The sequence below is a fragment of the Hylobates moloch genome, unplaced genomic scaffold, assembly GCF_009828535.3.
Source record: "Hylobates moloch isolate HMO894 unplaced genomic scaffold, HMol_V3 SCAFFOLD_9, whole genome shotgun sequence".
Lineage (NCBI taxonomy): Eukaryota > Metazoa > Chordata > Mammalia > Primates > Hylobatidae > Hylobates > Hylobates moloch.
The window spans coordinates 97,089,740-97,110,016 of record NW_026652284.1 but is presented as its reverse complement, the minus strand read 5'-3'; the positions used below and the strand labels follow the sequence as shown (position 1 = coordinate 97,110,016).

Here is a 20,277-nt window from a genome sequence, read left to right as displayed (position 1 = left end):
TTAACCATGGTAAGAAAAGGACCATGAAGGGAAAGAGCCGGTGCATAGCTATTGATTTTTGGTTGCCCAGTGCCCCAGATACTTCCTGTTTTCTGATGGGAATAAAAATCACCCAAAATCAGCATGTCAGCACCAGTCTAGTTGGCCAATATCATACATTCCCACAATAGAAATACCTCACCATTCAGCAAGAATGATCTTCTCACCAAGTCACTGTCCTAGGGCCAGAGTCTCAAGACAGTCCCCTAGTTTTGAGTCTCAGAGTTCCTCAGGGCGTCACGTTGACCCATTGCAGGGGGAAGGGGCTGCTTGCCTGAGTTTAAGAATGGTACTGTCTAGGCAGGGCATGGTGGCTCATGCCTGTAATCCCAGCACTTTGGGAGGCCGAGGCAGGTAGATCACTTGAGATCAGGAGCTCAAGACCAGCCTGGCCAACATGGTGAAATCTTGTCTCTACTAAAAGTACAAAAATTAGCCGAGGATGGTGGCACATGCCTGTAATCCCAGCTACTCGAGAGGCTGAGACAGGAAAAGTGCTTGAACCTGAGAAGCAGAGGTTGCAGTGAGTCAAGATGGCGCCACTGCACTCCAGCCTGGGCTACATAGCGAGACTTCATCTCAAAAAAAAAGAATGGTGCTGTCCATAATAGCCCTTTAACTATGTGAAAGAAATTATCATCTCAGCCCTATGTCTTCTCACCTACAAAATAGCTATCTCAGTTTCTTTAACTACTCCCATGAGTTGAAGGACGACTTTATAAGTAAAGAAATAGAAAAAATGCCACTTGTTTGTGTGTAAGACCATCTGTACACTGACAGGGTCTTTCTTAATTATGTTGTACAGAAGATAATCTGTAGTGTTTGTATATTTGTTTTGCACTCATATCATGAGTATTGAAACTATTTGAGTCAAAATTATTCCACATGTCACTTATTAAATGAAAATGTGATCACATAGCCAATGACAGTCATTTTTGGTATGCTTTAAGGCCTATGAATAAGATGTTGACCACTTTGTAATTGGTACCAGTCATTTGTAATTCTGACAGAAAGATACAGATTTATTATATTTTAACATTTTTACTTCAGTGCCTTGATGATGAATTTAATTTTGAAACATTTCAGAATTACTTAATTCAAGTTTCAAAATAGAACTCAACTTCATTTAAGTTGGCATTTCATTGATTTAAAACACGAAGTGCACTTTCTGTAATTCTCCATGGGACTAAATGAGAGAGAGACTATCACATTGATTTTTTTATGGCATCCCCTTAGTAGATATGAATTTCTATTATATAGATATAATATATCTATATATATAATATATATAATTTCTATTACATAGATATAATGTATCTATAAAAATATAGATATACTTTAACATGCTTTTAAATCCAATGAATTGTATTTTCATTGTAAGCATCACTTTTATTAAAAGATAAGAATCACTATAGTATAGACAACCCATCTAAATTTCTGGCCCTGAAATTTCATTTTCGATGAAATCGAAATGTTATCTCTACCACACTTCAGTTACATCCTGGAATTTGTCATGGCCTAGAAATGCTTCAGCTACGAATTCACAAACTCAGTCATCTTACTTTCTCACCTTAACCTCTTATTTTGACTCTTACTCAATTTCTCTTATTATAGCTATTTTTCAGCCTGTCCCTTGAACCCCTCTGCTTCCTGACTCCAGTCACCTTAAGTCTTTAATCTTTACTCAAAGCACACTTTATTTCATCAGCTTTGCATCCATTCTGTTGAAATATTTTCAGTTTTATTGCCACCTTGTCCATAGTCTGCGTATGCATGACAGAATATGAATCCTGCTTTAATCTATCTATTCACTTTTCACAGTTAAGCCTGGGCTGCTGAACATTTATTGCCAACATAAATTCATGATCACCAACCTCAACAAAGTTCTCAACAGTGCTTATAATCTTTCTGAGTTTTGGTAGTGCACTCTCATTTTCCATTTTTTCCTGTTTTAGTTTCCTAGGGCTGCCATAACAAATTGCCACAAACTGGATGGCTCAAAATGAGAGAAATTTTTTCTCTCACAATTCTGGAGGCCTGAAGTCCAAAATCAAGGGGTCAGCAGGGTTAGTCCTCTGAGCACTCTGAGGGAGAATCTGTCTGTCCCACAATTCTCCTCTAGTTTCTGATGGTTGCCAACAAACCTCAGCATTTTTTTTTTTTTTTTTTTTTTTTGAGACAGTCTCGCTCTGTCACCCAGGCTGGAGTGCAGTGGCGTGATCTCAGCAACTTTTGCCTCCCAGGTTCAAGTGATTCTCGTGCTTCAGCCTCCCAAGTAGCTGCAACTATAGGCATGCACCATCACGTCTGGCTAATTTTTGTATTTTTAGTAGAGACAAGGTTTCACCCCGTTGGTCAGACTGGTCTCAAACTCCTGGCCTCAAGTGATCCACCCACCTCAGCCTCCCAAAGTGCTGGGATTACAGGTGTGAGCCACTGCACCCAGCCAAACCTCAGCATTCCCTGGCTTGTAGGTGCAGCATTCCACTCTCTTCTTGTGTTCACATGGTGTTCTCTCTGTGTATCTTTTTGTGTCTTCACATGGCCATCTTTCCACTGTTTGTATCTGTGTCACTGTTTCTCTCTTCTTAAAAGGATACTAGTCATCAGATTTAGGGCCCACACTAGCCCAAAATGACCTTATCTTAATTAACTGCATCTGCAAAGACCCTATTTCCAAATAAGGTCTCATTCTGAAGTTCTAGGTGGACATCTATTTTGGAAGGATACTATTCAACCCAATACACCAGCTACTTCAAATTGTTCCCACATTTCTCAGATCTCTGATCCCATCATTTCTTCCTCACTGTAGGCACACAACCTTGAATCTTACTACTTCACAGAGACAATGCAAGCCATCAAGAATTCTCTCAACTTTTCATCAACTGATACATTTACCTGGCCCTCTACCATGCCCACTTAGAACAATGGATGTGGTGTTCCTCTCCCAATCTTAAGCTTTATAGCTGTACTTTGTAGACCCTTCTCTCTCACTTTCTCAAGGCCCTCACTCTATCACTGACTTCTACTCTTATTTACATCATTGATCTCTACTCTTATTTGGCTATCCATTAACATTTAAGCATACTCAAATATCTCACACTTAGAAAAAATAACTAAAAAGAAATCTGACATCACATTTTTGCCTGGCTACTGAGCTAGCTCTCCTCCTTTCCTCTTAAAAACCAAACTATTTGAAAGAATGTTATACATTCACTGTTTCCATTTTCCCATCTCCTGTTTACTCCTTAACCCATTATTACTCAGATTCTACACCTACCATTCCACAGAAATTGTTCTTTCCAAGGTCATCAGTGGCCTTTATGTCACTAAATTTAAAAGATATTTTTAGTCTATCATACTTGACCACTAGACAAGCCCTCTTTACTAGTTTTCTTTGACACCATACTCTCTCTCTCTTTAATGGCTTTTCAGACATCTTTGTAGGGTCCCCTTTTTCTGCCCAGCCATCAGATGTTGACATTTATGAGGATTCTATCCAATTCCTCTTTTCTCTCCTCTTGGTTTTAGTTAATTTCTTCCACTGCCATGGGTTTCAAATGCCATTTAATATTGCCTATTTGATGTCTCTACTTAAATGTATCAAAGACACCTCAAACTCAATAGTCCAAAACTGAACTCTCATGTCTCCCCATTCCAAAGTCCCATCCTCTTCTGGTGCCCTCTACTGTCATAAATGATATTACCATCTACTCATCTTTCCATGCTAAAAACGAGGGCATTATATTCATTATCTTATCTCCGACTTCTCCCTCACTCCCACATCCAATTACCAAAAATTATTGATTATTCTTCTCCTAATTATTTCTTAGTTAGGACTACTCTCTGCATCCTCACTAACACCACCCTACTTCAGTCTGTTATCATCTGACCTATTTGCTGGCCCTAAACCTAATCCAACTCCCCTCAGATTCATTCTCTCCACACTGCTGCCAGAGAGATGCTTATTCAAAGCAAATATGAGAATCCTCTACTTAAATATCATGAATGAATTCCAGTTTTAAGATGGAGTAGAGATCTTCTGGAACTCTATTCCAGAAAGAAACAGGAATTCAAATTTCATCTTTGATTAAATTAGAAATAAATAGAACTTGAAATGGGGGAAAACAGAAAACAAGAGATGAAGAGAAAAAGTTGATAGAAAAATGTTACAAAACCCAGCAGAGCAGGGGAAGTCAGACATGAGTGCCTGCAAATTAAGAATTTCATAAGAAGCAAGCAAAATTGCCCACACAGAACCCTAGAAAGCTTCAAGTTTCAGGTAATACAGGAAGTAGAGATGAGATGATAGTACAAGTGTTTTTACAGAGCTGTGGAATGATATGAGAAGATTTGGCCAGAGATTCAAAGAAAGCTAAGCAGAACAAGCAGTGTAATTATCGACATCAAAAGAAATGAAAATTTATACAAGAAAAAATATAATCACAGTCCACTACTTGACTCAGCATGAAACAATAATTAAAATTATAAATAGAAATGTAAGAAAAATACAAAATAGTCGTATTAGAAAGAATAAAGGGATTAGGAGGAGAAAGCGTAAGAGATATAAAATTCTCCTTTGTCAAATGGAATCAACCTTGATGCCCATCAACGATGGATTAGATTGAAAAAAATGTGGTACACATTCACCATGGTATACTATGTAGCCATAAAAAAGAACAAAATCATGTCCTTGCTGCAACATGGATGCAGCTGGAGGCTGTTACTCTAAGCAAATTGACACAGGAACAGAAAACTAAATACCACATGTTCTCACTTATAAGTGGGGGCTAAACTTTAGGTACTCATGGACACAAAAATGGCAAAATAGACATGGGGTCTACTAAAGGGGAGAGAAAGGGAGGGAGGCAAGCATTGAAAAACTACTGGGCACCATGCTCAGTACCTGGGTGCTGAGATTAACCATGCCCCTAACCTCAGCATCACGCAATATACCCAGGTAAAAAAAATCTGCACATACACCCCCTGAATCTAAAATAAAAGTTGACATTATAAATAAATAAGTAAAATTCTCCTTTGTCATAATAGGAAGACATAATGTCTAAAATCTATAAAACAAAGATGCTTACTCACATTATCTAGAAGGTAAAAGAATTGGAAGTGGCCAGGCCCAGTGGCTCATGCCTGTCATCCTAGCACTTTGGGAAGCCAAGGTGGGCGGGTCACTTGATGTCAGGAGTTCAAAACCACCCTGGCCAACATGGTGAAACCCCGTTTCTACTTTTTTCTCTAAGAAAACAAAAAAGTTAGCCAGATGTGGTGGTGAGCACCTGTAATCCCAGCTACTCGGGAGGCTGAGGCAGGAGAATCACTTGAACCTGGGAGGCGTAGGTTGCAGTGAGCACAGATCATGCCTCTGCACTCCAGTCTGGGTGACAGAGGGAGACTCTGTCTTGGAAAAAAAAAAAATTGTAAGTAGTTTCCTTTGGGGTGAGGGGCCATGATGCCATCAAGGGACTGATAATTTTTGTGTAAGACTTAGAATTGTTTAATTATTTGTATATTATGTGCAAGTATTGCCATAACAAAAGTTAAATTTTAAAATATTTTTCAATGGTTTACCCAGGCTCTTAGGATACAGTCTGAACCCCAAAGCATGACTTGTGAGGCCTGTCATGATATGTCCACCTCAGTTAACCACTTCAGCCACACTTCTTAACACCTTCATTCTTTCTTCTAAGCGCCAACTGTATTGAGCTTTCTTTACCCCCTAATACAGATGATGACTTTGCTCACCTCTAGGACCTTCTATGAGCTGTTGTTTCTGTCTAGGATTGCTACCTGCTCCTCCTCCCAACCTTCTCTTGGCTATGCTCCAAAACGCCTTCTCTCTTGTACCACATCCAAGGTAAGTTTGCTTCCTATTCACTCCCTTAGCACTCGACTTTCCCCTACGACAGCATCTACCACATGTATCATAATATCTTATTGAATTATCTGTTCCACACCCTGCCATCTAGACTACAAGCAACATGAGAGCCCAATCCCATCTTTCAGGTTTATTGTCCTACGCTCAGCATCCAGAAAGATACTTATTTTAAAACTGATGCTCAACACATACCTAGAACAGTGCCTGGCACCCAGCAGACACAACAAAAATGTTGAATGAATGACAGGAAGAGAGAGCAAATTTGCACTGTTAGATTCATGCTGTTCAATAAAGTTAACCCAAGGCAAAATTATAAAAATACAAGGAATCACCAAAAAATTGGAAGATGAGATTTGGGCTCTCATGTTGCTTGTAGTCTAGACGGCGGGGTGGGGAACAGATAATTCAATAAGGTATTACGATACATGTGGTAGATGCTGTCATAGGGGAAAGTTGAGTGCTAAGGGAGTAAATAGGAAGCAAACTTACCTCCGATGTGCTACAAGAGAGAAGGCGTTTTGGAGCATAGCCAAAAGAAGGTTGGGAGAAGGAGCAGATAGCAATCCTTGCCAGGGGCCAGGGACAAATGGTGTTAACTTCAGTATTTTTCTACTCTGCTTTTTAAACAAGCTTTCCTTGTTTAATTGCTCACTAAGCACACTTTAAATAAAGCTCAACCTTTTAGTATCACCACCTAGGTTAATTCACACTAATGAGTTGGTAACAACATTGTTTCAAATTAAAACCATTAGGAGATGCCCATGCTTAACCCAAAGAATCTTAAAGATGATTATGAGTTCAATGCCTTACTCTACAAGTTTCTACAAATGAGAAAATTGAAGCCCAGAGACATCAATGACTCACCAGGTATCACAAAGCAAATTCAGCTCAAAGCTGGATCTTCAGATTCCCAACACTGCACTCCCTCCAGGAAGTAACATCGCTTACTCAGGGAGAGAGACATCCTGGGAAGACAGCATGAGGGTGATATTTCCAAAGTTAGACAGGCAGGCTTTCTTGATGCTTCTTAAAATTCAATAGCCTCAAGCCACATCTACTTCAGCTGGTTAATGTAAGATTAACGAGCTATCAGCTATGGCAGCACCTGGTAAATTATAAACTGGAAAGCACCTGGTAAACTGTAAACCATAAAGTCCAGTACAAATATTGGTGGATTTCAGAGAACATTGCCCTCTGACCCTGGCAATCCCACCTTAAAATCTTGAGATATTTCTTTGCATGGAAAGTCCCAGACTGAATCCTGCAGAAGTTTAGAGCAACTAGTATCCTCAGTACCAATTTGGAAGCAGTATTTATGTAAATTCAATTCGGGCTGTTTTCTGACAGTTTGCTAAACTTCCCTGGTATAAAAATTTAAGAGCTGATAAACAGTTTACTATTTTGCTGCCAGTTCAGTCCTGAGACGCCTTAGGAAAATATTTCATCCCCACTGCTTCCAGTTCCAAGAAACAAAATGGCTTCTCTGACAGAATCAGATAGGTAGTAGGTTTCCTAGGCATTAGAACATCCTTAATGAAGGTGAGCATGGGGAAATGTTTTCAATAATTAGAACATTTACCGCAGGATTCTAGAGTCTCCACGGGGTTCAGGAGAGGATTCCTCTCCAACAAGCCTTCCTTCAGTATGCATTAACTGATCTAGGTGACAGCACGCTGGCAGCCCTCGCAGCCGTTGCTCGCTCTCAGCCTCTCCTGGGCCTCCGCGTCCACTCTGGCCATGCTCGAGAAGCCCTTCAGCCCGCCACTGCGCTGTGGGTGCCCCTCTCTGGGCTGGCTGAGGCCGGAGCCAGCTCCCTCTGCTTGTGGGGAGGTGTGGAGGGAGAGGCGTGGGCGGGAACCTGGGCTGCGCGCGGCGCTCGCGGGCCAGCGCGAGTTCCGGGTGGGCGTGGGATCCGCGGGCCCCGCACTCGGAGCGGCCGGCCGGCACCGCCGGCCGGGGCAGTGAGGAGCTTAGCACCCGGGCCAGCAGCTGCGGAGGGTGCGCCGGGTGCCCCAGCAGTGCCGGCACTGCGCTCGAATTCTCGCCAGGCCTCAGCTGCCTCCCCGCGGGGCAGGGCTTGGGAACTGCAGCCCGCCGTGCCCGAGCCTCCTCCCAACCCCTGCCCTGGGCTCCGGCGCCGCCGGAGCCTCCCGGACGAGCGCCGCCCCCTGCCCCGCGGCGGCCGTCAAAGGGCTGAGGAGTGCCGGCGCACGGCCAAAGGGCTGAGGAGTGCCGGCGCACCGCGCAGGTCTGGCACGGCGCGGGACTGGCGGGCTGCTCAGCCTGCACCCGGTGCAGGATCCACTAGGTGAAGCCAGCTGGGCTCCTGAGTCTAGTGGGGACTTGGTTTATAGCTAGCTAAGGGATTGTAAATACACCAATCAGCATTCTGGGTCTAGCTCAAGGTTTGTAAATACACCAATCAGCACTCTGTCTAGCTAAGGGATTGTAAATACACCAATCAGCATTCTGGGTTTAGCTCAAGGATTGTAAAGACATCAAGCAGCACTCTATATCTAGGTAATCTGGTGGGGACTTGGAGAACCTTTATGTCTAGCTAAAGGATTATAAACACACCAATCAGCACCCTGTGTCTAGCTCAAGGTTTGTAAATGCACCAATCAGTGCTCTGTGTCTAGCTAATCTAGTAGGGACTTGGAGAACTTTTGTGTCTAGCCCAGGGATTGTAAATGCACCAATCAGCACCCTGTCAAAACGGACCAATCAGTGCTCTCTAAAATGGACCAATCAGCAGGATGTGGGTGGGGCCAAATAAGGGAATAAAAGCAGGCTGCTGGAGCCAGCCATGGCAATGAGCTCTGGTTTCTTTCCACACTGTGAAGTTTTGTTCTTTCGCTCTTTACAATAAATCTTGCTGCTGTTCCCTCTTTGGGTCCACACTGCTTTTATGAGCTGTAACACTCACTGCGAAGGTCTGCAGCTTCACTTCTGAGGCCAGGGAGACTATGAACCCACCATTAGGAAAAAACTCTGAACACGTCCGAACATTAGAAGGAACAAACTCTGGACTCACCGTCTTCAAGAACTGTAACACTCACTGCGAGGGTCTGTGGCTTCATTCTTAGTAAGACCAAGAACCCACCAAATTCCGGACACACTATTGCATAGAATTCATCCTCGCCAAAGGCGTGTGTGAAACATTTAAGCAACAAAATGATGTCTCTGGAGTCCTGTGCCGATAGTTTCCAATGATATGTACAGTTGCCATCAGAGATGCACTATCACAAACCTTTGTGCCATTAGGTTTTGGGGGATTAAGTTATCAGTTAGAGTGCTTTCAGGGGCGAGGAACTGAATACCCCAATAAAAGTGCCTCAAACAATTGGATTTTATTATTGTTATTGTCTCACAGAACAAGACTAGCCATAGGTAGGCAGTTGCAGGGTTGGGTCAGAAGCTCATTGATGTCATTAAAGACACTGCTTCTTTTCATCTTTCTGTCCTGTCATCTTCAAAGTGCCCCTATATTTCCCACCTAGGTCACAGGGTGGCTGCAGCATAGGCAAGCTTTGCAATTGCGTGTGAAAACATCTGGAAGAAAGAAAAAGATAAGGAGGAAGACACCTTATCTTCTCTCTTCATGTAAGGGGAAAAAAATTGTTTCTCAGAAACCCCCCCAGTAAACTTTCCTTTATGTTTTATCAGACACAGCTGGATTCAAAAGCCGTCTTGAACTGCAAGAGGGACTGGGAAAAGTGAAGCTGTCATCTCTGTCCCTATCTTGGAATTGGGCACTTCCAACAGGCAAGAAGGATGAGCAAAACACTTGTTGGGTTGACTGTTATAATAAGCCACTATTTTCATGCTTCTGAACACTTCATATGTATGAGTCCACTAGATCCTCATAGCAAACTCCTGTGGTAAGTATGATTCATGATCATTTACAGATAAGCAAACTGAACTGCAGAAGTGTTAAGTAACATAGTGAGGAAGTGAAGGAGCCAAGATTCCAACTCCACCATCCGGCCGCAGAGGCTGCACAAGGCACTGTTCTCAGCCAGCAGCGTCTGCCGCAGCAGGCTGCCTCTAAAATCATAACACGTAAAAGTTCTAAGTGATGCTTGTCTGCCTCAGAAGTGCAAATGTGACATTTCCCCCTGGCTGCAGTCATGGTGTGGGTGAAAAGAGCAGAGGGGCATCCAAGAGTGACAAGAATTACTTTCTATCATCATCAAGGCCGCATCAGCTCACGCTGTGATCAGGGTAAGGTTTGAGACCAAGAGAGTCTACTTCATTGCCAGGGGCCAGGGACAAATGGTCAGCTGTCCATCATGCTGTAACGGGAATCAGAAAGTCTTGGCAAGTCAGGATCAAGTGATTGAAGGGTCCAGTTACAAGCAGGCAGGATTAGAATATAATAGAGGCTCTAAGAGGAATGTTTTAGGGGGCATTTCCACTCTCTCTCTCATTTTCAAATGAGAAAAAATGAGGCTAAATAAGGTCGAGTAATTTATCCAAGATCACTCAACTAGTTTAGACAGGATGTGAGGACATTTTTTCAGGTGGACACCAAGTAATAACTTGGAGGCATGTCTTCAATGAGACCTTCATTGTCTGACTCCTGCAAAAAGCATCCCTCCTAGCAATTCATACATTCTTCTATTATAATATTGAATTTACTCACTAGTTCAAGGTCTCTCTCATTAGTTTGGGAGGGGCCCAATAGCCAGACCACTCCCAACATCAGATGTGAATCTTGACATCTCTACTTGCTAGCTGAGTGGATCATGATAAATTACATCACCTCTCCAGTACTCACTCTCTTCTTCTGTAAAATGGGAAGTGCGATAGTTCCAACCTCACAGTTTTGTTTGGACAATTACGTTTTAAACATACATAGCGCTGCATGCCAGGCAGATTCAGGGGTTGGCAAGTAGCAGCGACTATTCACTTTATATCTTCCTGCTGCCTATTCCCATGTTTGCTAAATCAATTTTTCAATCCACAGAGGGAACTCTGAGACAACATCCTAACAGCGAGCAGGTGGCAGAGTGTCAACGAGACATAAAGATGTGAGGAAGAGAGGGGCGCAGGGAAAGTATCAGTCCAAAAACATAGTAAGATCATATGAAACTAAAGATATGGAATAAACACATGACGTAGAAGTTCCTTCGCCATTAACTCATTCTCCCAAACTTGATTTGAGTTACTTAAGATTTAAATAAGACAGGTCCCATTTTCACTGACTTCCTTAGAGAGACCTAAAGAATGTAAAGCAATTTGCTTTAGGTCATATAGTTGGTAAGTGGCAGAGCCAGGACTAAACACCAAGTTCAAATAGCTCCAAAAACAGGTCTTACACACCTACAAGTCACTGTGAGGATTAAATAAGCTGATACATGCACAGTTCTTGGCACAATGGCTGGTACAGGAGCCATTCCTTTGGCTGATTCCTTCGTTAGTTTCATCATTATTACATTTCAACAGATCCCTCTTGTACTGGTCCCAGAAGAGAAAGACTATGACATTATTGCTCCTAAGGAAGAAGTGAAGCCCTCTCACCCCCAATATGCATCAATGCCAGAATCAGGAAGCAGATGAGAGGTACACAGGCCCCTGAGAAGCAGTGCTTGACACAGGCTACTATAATAGGTGTCCACCCATCTGAATCCTACTGCCCAGCACTCAGCTCAGATGGAACAAGAGGCTGCCAGACGAGAGGTAGGCAGGGTGGCACAGACTGAACCGTCACCCTAACTGTATTTCTCACCCTACCATAACCTTTGTTACTGACATGGTCAAAAAGGAAACAGAGGCTGCAGCAATGGCAGCGGCAGCAACAATGAAAGCAACCAAGAGAGAAGGCAGCTGGCACTGGAGGGCCTCGTGCCAGGTTCCAGGCACAGAGGGATTCTGGCAGTGATTACAGCAGTAAATAGAGCTGATGGTTGTGCCGGGGCCCTGGGCCCTGCCAGGAAGAGAGCAGGGGTGATGAGATTCTTATAATTACACTGGTTTAGACTCAGCCATCATGGGTTTACCCACAGAGGACTTTGATCTATTCCCAGGCTGGGAGTTGCAGAAGCACCTGTTACAGCAGAAGTCATTTGGCAAGCCAAAAATGCGGATTCATCCAGGCCACCTGTAAAGGAATTTAATGCCTAACAACCTATGCAAAGCTTCTAATTGTCATAATTAATTTGGCATCTATTCAGTGGTAGGTGCTAAACAAGTACCATATGGCAAAAGCCCATTTCCTGCTAACGTGGTTTAATCCCCCATATAATTAAAGCTGTGAGAAATTGTGTCATTTGAAAAACCCAAGCACAATATTTTCCTCACAAAACTGTTTTTAGTGTCTCTTCTTTTGGCCCTCTCTCTCCCACTATTGTTATGAACATCTTACTTTCTTCAGTTTATCCTGCTACTGCTTCCCCGATGCATAATTTAGGTTACAATTATTTTCTCATTTTCCCCTCCAGCTGGCACTAGTTTGATCGCTCCCATTTCATAGATCTTTAAAATGTCACACTGTTGCTCCAGCTTATTTAGAAAACCTGGAAAGAGGGGAAATGTAGATTGCAGGGCAGCCTCAGCCCTCAGAAAAGTTTCTCTGCTTTCTCATGTGTCCCAGCTGACAGGATGCCAGGCCAGCAAGCTAACAACCAACAGCTGAGCGCCATGGCAAAGAACTATATAAAGACAATCATCTGGCTTCTGCTACTTTACAAACAAAAGGCAAGAGATAGCATACTGGAGAGGAAACAAAATAAAAACTTTTAATAATGATAGTGTCCCATGTATCAAGCTCCCATTGTATTTCCGCATTGCACAGTTAATATCAGAGGCTACCTCCACTGACTCAGACTTCCATAAACAAGACACTTTGGACACAAAGGAGTTTCTCATTCTGTTTCTGTATCTGTCGCCTCTAGAAAATACAGTGATCCAAAGTTCATCACTAAAAGATGTGGGGAAAAAGTGGTGACCAAAACTTTGCAATACAATAATGGACCTTTTTTAACCTAAAAGTGTGAAAAACAATGCATCAATTTTCATACTTTCTCTTTTAAATTTTCTTTCTTTTGATCCTCAATATATTATCAGTATAATCAAATGACATTAGTATTAACCAACATCAGCAGTCTATATTCTGTAAGGAATTGAGCTCATACAATGAATCACCTCGAGTATTTTTTAAACACAAAATCACAACAATTTATAAATGTTAATCTTTAAAACGCACTGGAGAATGATTGTCCCAAAGGTTAAGTAGAAACTTTTTCAAAAAACAGATCACAAGGAACTATGCCAACCCTTTCCTAAAAATGTCTATAAAATTCAAAGGAAGAAATAAACAGGAAATCTAGTTTACAAATGAAATTTAATATAGTAGTCATATATTTATAGGCCAAGAGTTCATATGCGAAATGTGTGAAGGAACGCAATGGTCAGATATCGAGATGCTGGCGAATGCTCATCTGCCAATGCTGAACTTGGTAATTCCTCATTTATACAGAGGGAAATTAAGTACCAAAGGGCTAGAATAATTTACTTATTGTGGGGAAAAAAAGTTAAGGACAAACTAAACTTAGTCCAGATAATTCTCAGATCCTCACACACATAAAACAACTTGCATTTATTTTATTTTTATTATTTATTTATTTTTTCAAGGCCAAGTCACCCTCTGTCACCCAGGCTGGAGTGCAGGGGCATGATCTCGGCTCACTGCAACCTCCACCTCCCAGGTTCAAGTGATTCTTATGCCTCAGCCTCCTGAGTAGCTGGTACTATAGGCGAGCACCACCACACCCTGCTAATTTTTGTATTTTTAGTAGAGATGGGGTTTTGCCATGTTGGCCAGGCTGGTCTCAAACTCCTGAGCTCAAGCAATCTGCCCACCTCGGCCTCCCAAAGTGCTGGAATTACAAGCGTGATCCACCATGCTGGCCCTTGTATTTATTTTAAAAAGAGAAAGACTGTGTCTCTTCTGTTCTCCTTTGTCTTCAAGAACTGATTTTTATAGTTTATTAAATATTAAAATTACATAGCTTGTTATAAATTAATTTGTATTTTGCAGACAATAACCATTATAAATATCACTTAGATCTGCAACTATTTTTTATTAACTTTACTGTTTGCATTAAAAAGATAGCACTTTTCGGGTACAGTTACCAATTAAACAGTAAGAACCATTTTAACTCCTAAAACTGAACAACTGTATTAGTTATGAACACTAAATACAAGTCATGAAACTCCAGCTTGAATTTGCTTAGGCAAAAAGAGATTTTATGAGAAGGATATCAGAATATTTCATGTACATAAACAAGAGCAAGGCCTGGAGTCTTACAGCTTGACCCCCAGGAACAAGGAAGCGAAGCACTTTCCCTCCCTCCCTCCCCTTTTGTGCTTTTAGTGGTTCCGTTTCAATCACCTCCATTAGGGTGTGGGTTTTCTCACATGGTGACAACCAGCAGCTTCCAAGCCCCTGATCCACAGCTTCTACTGGCAGAAATATTCATCTACTCTTTTAGTGCCCATTCAAAAAATCCTAAGGACAAACCCATCTGCCTGCCTTGAGCTGCATGACTATATCCAGGAAGGTGGAGTACCCTTAGTCACAGACCACCTGAAGGGCATGGTTAGAATCCAGGTAGAAATAATTCTCCACAAAAAGCAGGGCAGGCTGCTGGACAGACAAACCGAGAATAATCAAGTAAAACAAAACAAGCATGAACTCTGAAAGCTCAGGCAATGCCAGAAAGGTCAGGTGACATAAGTTGGAATACCGAAAGTTGGCATTAAAGCATTCTTTGAGAGAGAGAGAGAGAGAGAGAGATTTATCTATAGTTATATTTTACTTCTGTGTCCCAGTCGAAATAACAAATAAATAACTTTAAAATTTGGTAATACATCATTTTTCTCTCCCCTCTCTTAGATGTTTTTCTGTCACCTTCCCCTGTCATCTAAGTTTTGGGTCCATAAATTGCCCCTCAAAACTTATGCAAAGCATAATGTGTTCATCAGAATTGTTTCAGGGTTGTATGCGTTAGTTTTAGGATCCAGAGCTTCGCGTGTGCATTTGTTTTTTTATTTTTTTTGAGATAGAGTCTCGCTCTGTTGCCCAGGCTGGAGTGCAGCAGCACGATCTCGGCTCACTGCAAGTTCTGTCTCCTGGGTTCATGCCATTCTCCTGCCTCAGCCTCCCGAGTAGCTGGGACTACAGGCGCCCGCCATCACGCCCGGCTGATTTTTTTGTATTTTTAGTAGAGGCGGGGTTTCACAGTGTTAGCCAGGATGGTCTCGATCTCCTGACCTCTTGATCCGCCCACCTCGGCCACCCAAAGTGCTGGGATTACAGGCGTGAGCCACCGCGCCCGGCCCTTGCATGTGCATTTCTTTATTCTGGATTCGCAGCATCATCTTTTGGGCTTTGGGAGTGTGATGTAATTTCCAGTTCATACTCCTTTTTCAATTGCTGCACTTTCATGTTTAGGTCCAGTAAAGTTCTAGCCAGCTGGTGGTTTTGGAATTGCATTTCCACCTAAAAGTTAGAAAAAAAATAAAAATTTTTATTAGCCTGAGATGCAGATCAAATGAAACCACTCTCTGACTAAACACAAGAAATAAGAAGTTTGTAGGAAAAGAAAATAAGATATCAAGAAAGATGTATTTCTCATCTTATTCTCCAGTTCTAACTGTTTGGTCTGGGTACAAAACTGACTTTCTATATGACAAGGTAAAATCCAGATATATAAATAGCTTTTGAAATGGCCTTGAAATGAAAACAAAAATAGCTGATGCACAAAGCTGTCCATATGAAAAATACCTATGCACCGAAGGCTGTTTTCAAGGAATAGCATGTGATCCACAATGAAATCATTTATCTTTATGCACCTTCTGAGCCACAGGATAACTGCCTACAGCCACCTGAGTATTCAGAATCTGTGCCTATTTACTTGATTACTTATCATTTCAAGTTTTCAGGATTTTAAATGGTCTACCTGCTGAGCAAAAACATTTAACAACACCTTAGAGACACATGTATAGTTATGTGTACTTATATAATCTAACATTTTTCACTCTGGAGTGAAATCTGTTGGGTATCAAGGCTGATTTATACCATCCTCCAATGGGAGTTTATGAAGGTCCTCATGTGTTTAAAAAAAAAGATCTCTACGGCATGTTACCCGGGGGCAGGCCAACAAAGCTTAGTCCAACATAATCTTTGTATTATAACTGAAAACTAATGATCAACTACTTGCAAATTTCTTCAGCTAGGGCTTGTTTAATGCAGTTCATGAGGAATTTGTTCTCCCTGCTAAAAAAGCTTCATCAGCTTGTCAATAGAAACCACCCCAGGAGGAACCAGGACAGTGTGTTGGTAAAAAGCAAATATTCGTGGTCATCTAATTTGCAAAATAAAGCTATTGGATAAAATTATCTTTCAGTTTTTCTCTGAGACATTATTCTCCATTCTGCAGCACCTAGAATCATTTTTCTGACAGCAAGAATTAGCAAAGAATAAAGTAAATGAATATCCAGCAAACAAGCAGTAACAGTAACCACACAACCACCACAACAAAAAACCCTTGCAGGAAGCTTCAGCTCTCTAGGGTGGCCCAGATGCTCTATAATCCTGCCCTACCTTGAGCTTCCTTTCCCGGCCCTCTTTCCCATGCCAGCTCCCATTGCAGCTGGTGAGAAACCTTGCCAGTCCCTAAATAAATGCTGAGCTGAAGCACACCTCTTTCTGTCCCCATTTCTGTTTAAGATGCCCTTTGCCACCTCTCTCTGCTGAACCCAGTCAAATGCCAGCTCTTCTGAGAAGCTCTCCCTGATCGCATGGGCAGACATAATTGCCTGTCATCTGTGCATCCACAGCACTCTGTACAAGTGCCTCATAACACGCTGACCAGACGAGACTGATGATTTTGAGGGTATAGGCTGTATCTTATTCATAATTGTAGCCCCAACTAAGAGTGTACTGCCTGGGCACACAACCTAGCAGGTTCTCTGTGTGTTTGTTATAAGAGTGAGTGAATTAATTAATTAATTAACTGATGAATATCCATCCTATACTTTCATGCAAGAATCAAGGAGAAAAATTATTGGTAATGATTTACCATCTAAGTAAAATAAGTATGTATAACTCACACTTATTTAGGAAATTCAAACATCAATGGTTCTTTAACTTTTCTTTCATCAAGGATCCCTTTGGGAATTTGATGAAAGTTATGAACCCTCTCTGAGGAAAAACTATATGCACATCAAAAATTCTGCATACAATTTTAGGTATATGGAACCCCTGAAATCCACTCACAGACCCTACAAATGAATGATTCTTACTAAGAAACCCAGTCAAACAACAGAAAATAGTATAAATAGCAACACAACTCTAAATTAATTAAATTTGTTCATCGTTCCTTACAAATACCATCCTAATATATGATACATGTACATTTGTATAGAAATGTATGTCAGTTCCTGTAAAAATCCAGTTAATAGCCAAAAATCAAAAACTAAGTCTTCTAGTGGTAATGATATTAAGGTACAGGATCCACACTCTTTTGCCTCTTCCTTATGACCAGGATAAAATGACTGACCAAGATGTTGACCATCGTCTGTAACCCAAGGACACATTATTTGTGTATGTGTAAACTTCTCTGGTTCCTTTCCAGAAAAACTCCTGATTTTTTGATAGGAATGTATCTGTTCTTTTTTGGTATAGTCAGAGTCCAAGGTCTATAGTAATCATTATAATAATAAGAGCCACTAAACAATACCCATGGTCTAAGCATTTCATAGAATATTATCTCACATAAGCTCTGGAATCCTATGAGATTATAAATTCCATTTTACAGATGGGTAAACAAACTCAAAGTGGCTAAGTAACAATCCCAAAGTTGTAGGGCCAGCAAGTGTTAGCAGAACCTGTAAATGGTAATGTTGGTATTTGAGCCCTCATCTGTTTAGATGTTATTGCCACCAGCGGTCTACAGCCATACCACCCTGAACATGCCCGATCTCGTGAGATTTTATTGCCATCCCCAACATATTGCTTGTCTAAAGCTCCTAACAAGCAACTTACTAGACTGTTATGATTGAAAGCTGTCTCCGAGCTTATTCAGTGTAATCTCCTCATCTGATTTAAATATGAGTCCCCTGAGGCTCAGGAAGGAGTACCGGCAGATCCCAAGACTACAATGCAGATATGGCTGCGCCAGGTTTCAGCCTTCCAGCTTAGCATCCTGGCCCATAGCACAGGCCTCCAGTGGCCAAAGGAGGTGGCTCCAGCTACCCTGCTGCTCAGACTCACTGCTTAGACTCAGGGTGAAAGCCAGGTGTTTCTTCGACATTGTTGGATCAGGTAGTAAATCTAGTAGTAAATCTAATGTAACCCATGTTAACAATCTGAATCTGACAAGGAATTTAGGATATTGTCTTTTTTTTTTTTTTTTTTTTTTTTTAGACGTTGTTTCACTCATGTCTCCCAGGCTGGAGTGCAATGGCGCAATCTCGGCCCACTGCAGCCTCTGCCTCCCAGGTTCAAGCGATTCTCCTGCATCAGCCTACTGAGTAGCTGGAATTACAGGTGCCAGCCACCATGCCCTGCTAATTTTTGTATTTTTAGCAGAGATGGGGCTTCACCATGTTGGCCAGGCTGTTCTCGAACTCCTGGCCTCAGGTGATCCACTTGCCTCGGCCTCCCAAAGAGCTAGGATTACAGGCGTGAGCCACAGCTCCGGCCTAATACTGTTCTTCTTAAACTCACAAATGCAATAACATTCTTAAATAAGATAATTTACTGATGGTTGGATCAGTTATAAAGTAGTGGTTAATTGTATTAGTAATCAGTGCAAAAGAGAAGAATTTTCCAAGTCAAGTCCCCACTGCACACTTTCCTAGGCAGCACCATTTTAAAGTATGAATTGCGCCTATTCATTGTGTCCTCTTCAAGTTGTGACTAATTTCCAGTTTTTTTAATTAAAAAAGCAGTCAGCTAAAATATTTACCTAGACACCCTCCTGTTTAATATTCAGATGTAACCTGTGTAATGTTCGAAACGGTGCAATTTTACAAAATACCTTATCACTTCCAGTTTTCTAAATTATTACCCACAGGAAAGATAAGAATAAAACTTGCGGGCCATAAAGACAGAGTTACTGATGGACACACTCCATCAATCCCAAGAGAGAGTTTATTTCATGGAAATTTCCTCCTCCACGATACACAGTCACAGTTCCCTACAGGGCAGAAAACAATAGAAACGGGTTGGGGAGGAGACATCTTGGGTATGTCACTGGTAGACCAGGCACCCCCGCCCCCACCCCCACCCCCCCACCATGGGTCCTGCAGGGCCCTTTCCTTCCCAACAATGCTGGGGAGGCGGGGGCGTCAACGCCGTGTCCAGACCTGAGCTGGCCCCTCAAGGCCTCAGGTGGGCTACGCGGCCAGCGGCTCTGGAGCCGGAGGAGAGGACCCGGCAGAGGGGCCCTGGGAGCCGTCCGCCCAGCCCGCTCTCTCACCAGCTCCGCCCGCAGCCTGGCCAGGGTGGCCTCGACGCGCGTCCAGCTCTGCTCCTCCCGCGCCGCCGCCGCCGCCGCGGCCTCCCGCGCGCGCCTCGAGGTCGCGCGCTGCACCGCCCACTGGAAGGCGAGCGTCAGCCGTCGTCTGAGGTCCTCCAGCAGCGGGCTAGCGGCGAGGGCCTCCTCCTGGACGTCCGTGCTCCTGCCGTCCCCGGGGAAGCCGCACGCGGGACGAGGTGGGAACCAAAGCTCCGCTCTACCTGGGAGTCCTTGGAGCCCCTGGGGAATTCTCTCTCTGCAGCGGCGGAAGTTCCCGGGGCCCATCGCGGAGACGCCTGGTCACTGCTGTAGCGCTGCTGCTGAAAGATGAGTTTCCAAGTTTGATGTTTAGGGCGGGGTCAGGGCGGGGGCGGAGGTAATTCAAGGACCCTTGCCAAGTGGGACGCTGCAACTGCCCCGCCATTCAGAGACGCTCCTTTGCTCCCAGTCCCATCTTAGTCCTCCATTAGCGACAGAGGAAGGAGGCGGTTCCCATAACTCCAGGAGAAGTTTCAGCTGAGTCGCTTTTTTCTGCTGCTTGCATTGAAAGGAAGTCTTTCTAAGGAGAAGGCTTGGGAACTGAGCAGTCAGCCTACGTAAGTGGAAGTTGAGTTACGGATGGAAGGTTTGTGACCAAAGGTAGAATATTTCAACCCAAAGCCTTCCTGGTTGCCTTGATCGTCTAATACTTAATTCCTTAAAAACAATTTTTTTTCTTCCTACACTCTGCCAGGCACTTTGCCAAGTTTGGTGGATGCAAAGGCTTAATTAGACCCCTCACCTTTCCCCAGGTATTGCCCGCAGTCAAGGGGGAGAGCC

General features: G+C 42.8%; 2 protein-coding genes and 1 long non-coding RNA gene across 4 annotated transcripts in view; 1 reads left to right on the top strand and 2 right to left on the bottom strand.

The window, feature by feature from the left end:
* SLC30A8 (solute carrier family 30 member 8) overlaps window positions 1-6,897 on the bottom strand; it is a 244,935-nt gene extending 238,038 nt beyond the window's left edge. Inside the window, exon 1 of the mRNA XM_058444414.1 lies at window positions 6,794-6,897. The gene's annotated coding sequence lies outside the window, so the exon portion shown is untranslated. The remainder of the gene's footprint in view (window positions 1-6,793) is intronic.
* A 639-nt stretch (window positions 6,898-7,536) lies between these two features.
* LOC131384262 (uncharacterized) lies at window positions 7,537-12,698 on the top strand. Of its 2 annotated transcripts, none has more exons than XR_009214934.1 (4): window positions 7,537-7,700; window positions 9,596-9,810; window positions 11,959-12,107; window positions 12,525-12,698. It is a non-coding gene; the product is annotated as an uncharacterized LOC131384262 (long non-coding RNA). The 2 variants fall into 2 exon arrangements; XR_009214933.1 differs by having other exon boundaries at window positions 7,537-7,759.
* AARD (alanine and arginine rich domain containing protein) lies at window positions 12,645-19,780 on the bottom strand. The gene is made up of 2 exons (XM_032758488.2): window positions 19,420-19,780; window positions 12,645-15,434 (listed from the first exon to the last, which is right to left on the bottom strand). Exons 1-2 carry the CDS (start codon window positions 19,741-19,743, stop codon window positions 15,291-15,293), a joined length of 468 nt encoding a protein of 155 aa, XP_032614379.1. The 5' UTR covers window positions 19,744-19,780; the 3' UTR covers window positions 12,645-15,290.
* Window positions 19,781-20,277: the final 497 nt, after the last annotated feature.